Source organism: Fulmarus glacialis, unplaced genomic scaffold (genome assembly GCF_000690835.1).
Source record: "Fulmarus glacialis isolate BGI_N327 unplaced genomic scaffold, ASM69083v1 scaffold22222, whole genome shotgun sequence".
Classification (NCBI taxonomy): Eukaryota; Metazoa; Chordata; class Aves; order Procellariiformes; family Procellariidae; genus Fulmarus; species Fulmarus glacialis.
In genome coordinates, this window is record NW_009198736.1 from 5,005 (window position 1) to 7,449 (window position 2,445).

A 2,445-nucleotide genomic window follows, 5' to 3' on the forward strand; every position below is an offset into this window, starting at 1 on the left:
AGAAAGGAATGAAAAACACATTTCCATGCACTAAAAGTGAACAGTGTGAGTTTTTGTCACAGGTAGAGTACCAGAAACCTCATGCACTGGAGACAGATCCTGTCTCCTCTATGGAAACCTTACTATTTCTCCTCTCTCCAGATTGCTGTTGTTCATATCTGTGCTATCCCTTAAACAGCGAGGCTGCCAAAGTCAAATTCAAGAGGCAAGTTCTAACATCTGGGTTCCTAAAGAAATTCTTTGGCACTTTGTGAAGCGCTAACATGTGCAAGTTAAGGGATCCATCATAGGAGAAAGAAGCCAGAAGCGGACTTACAGAATCAAATGTTTAATAACTTCCCAAGAGTGAGTATTACATCCATATTTAGAGCATATATAAAATAAGAGATGGAAAACAAGGAAAGAAAAAATAAAATTGGTATCGTCAAGAGGGCACACTTAACCCGTAATTCCATCGGAGGCACAGTGGCCACTTTGAGCAACCCCTCTGTGCAACGCAAGATCAGGTACCAGGCCACTTGCAGTGTTTAGGCTCAGCACTTTAGGAACAGCTAGGAAGACTCTGATTCTGTACAACTTGCACACCAACAATACAGTCCCAGACCTGTTACATGGTTAATTGTGTCCTGTCCAGAAGAGGGATACCAGATGAATCAAAGTTACCCTAGGCAAGGTGAGCTGATTTAAAATTTGGTCTCAGCAGGGCCTCCTCTTCCACCTGCTTTTGTTTTCCTACTGACCCCAAACATTTCTCGCATCTCTTCCTAATGTGGTGTTATTGCTGGACAGAGCAGGGAGAAGAAAGGAGACACTTATTAGACTCAGCAGCACCAAGACAACTGTACTGGGAGAGCTCCGAGCATTCCCCAGACACCCCTGGGAGGCTGCTACAGCCCAGAAGGCAGTGACAGTTTCCCCAGAGGTGTTACCTACTGTTAACACTGCCTTCTACCTCCCACTAAGATCAGCACCCAATATCCTCCCTCAGCTCCTTGAAATTTTGCCCAGGAATCTGCTCTGCTAAAAGAAGCATCTGCACTGGGACACGCTGGCCCTGGCAAAGATGGTGCTTCCTCACAAGCCTCAAGACTGCTGCCAATATGCCAGGGACTCCTCTCCATCACCATAAGAGCAGTTTGGCATCTCCTCCTGCTGGGCGGCCGCAACATTGCCTGTCCCCTTCCCACCTCATAGCACCACAGTCTGCACTGGGCAGGGAAGGGATCAGAGGGGATAGAGGAACTAGGCTAGAGGAACACAAACAGCATCTCTCCTGGAAGCCAAGTGTGGAGCTGCAGCTAGCTCTGAAGAGCAAAGCTGCTGTGCTGAGTCATGGGTGAAAGCTCCGGAGAGATGCCAGGAGGCTGCCACCCTGCCCAGAGTCCTTCAACAGGAACAGGAAGGACACGGGGAGCAGCTGCACAGCTCACCCTGCTCCTAGATGGGAATGACAACTTCCACACTGAGTGGCTTTCCTGCCAAAACACAAGGCACCCCTGACAGACTGCTCACCCTGGCAACAGTGAGGGTGCTCCCTGGCTAACAGCCAAAGCTGGTAAGAGCTCTGCTGCTAGAAGAAACTCTGGATTGCAAAGGCAGCAGGAGCAGGGAGAGGAATGCTAGCCTGGCCCAGCTGCTGCTCCCACCCTCCTTGCCCACGGCTAGCTCACCTTGGCCTTGTTCTGGACAGGCAGATACAGCTTGAACTCAGCTGGGAGCTCATCCTCTGAGTAGAGCCGGTCAGAGAAGTACACCCGTCGGATGCGACAGTTGGCGTGGATCTGAGAGTCAAAACAAAGAGTCAATCCATTTTCCATATGCTCTTTCCACACTCAGCTTCGCTGTCATGCAGCAGCCTGGATTCCTTGGCTCAGCAGCTGGAGAAGAGACCTCACTGCCTCTCTCTGAATCTGACAGGACATCAGCGAAGAAACGTTGGCCCATGCCCTCTGCTTTGCGTTAGATGCTCTCTCCAGTGATGCAAGCTGGCTCAAGAGATTTGGCCAAGCTCTGGCATCTCTGCAAATTGAGATCTGCCTTAATTGCTTAGAGGGTTCTTCGCTGTGAACCCACCTCTGCTTCTCACTGGTACCAGCATTTGCCTGAACACTCTCAGCCTCAGCTTGCTGCATTTTTAACACTCCCTCTTCAGGGCCTCCCTGAGGTCAGGAATGAGACTGCCCAGTCTGCGCTGCCTCCACTATCAGCTGGCAGCAAAGGAGTCACTCCAGTCCCCCTCACGGGTATGTGAGAAGGCAGACATTTCCCAGTTGACTGCCTGCTCATCTCAGGGCAGCCCCACAAGGAACTGCGGCAGTCCCATCATACTAAGGAACAGGCATGCTTTGCACACAGGCATTCCTCAAAATAACGCATGCCCCTGGACACAGCGAACATGAATCCCTAGCATACGGAACAAGTTTCACATCCTCAGCAGAAACAAAG

General features: G+C 50.6%; 1 protein-coding gene across 1 annotated transcript in view; it reads right to left on the reverse strand.

Moving 5' to 3' along the window:
• Positions 1-314: 314 nt before the first annotated feature.
• The window catches only part of CFAP20 (cilia and flagella associated protein 20), a gene marked incomplete at its 5' end in the record, with an annotated part of 4,482 nt that continues 2,351 nt past the window's right edge, over positions 315-2,445 (reverse strand). Inside the window, 2 exons of the mRNA XM_009573030.1 lie at positions 315-781; positions 1,671-1,781. Coding sequence (XP_009571325.1) covers positions 776-781; positions 1,671-1,781 — 117 coding nt within the window. The remainder of the gene's footprint in view (positions 782-1,670; positions 1,782-2,445) is intronic.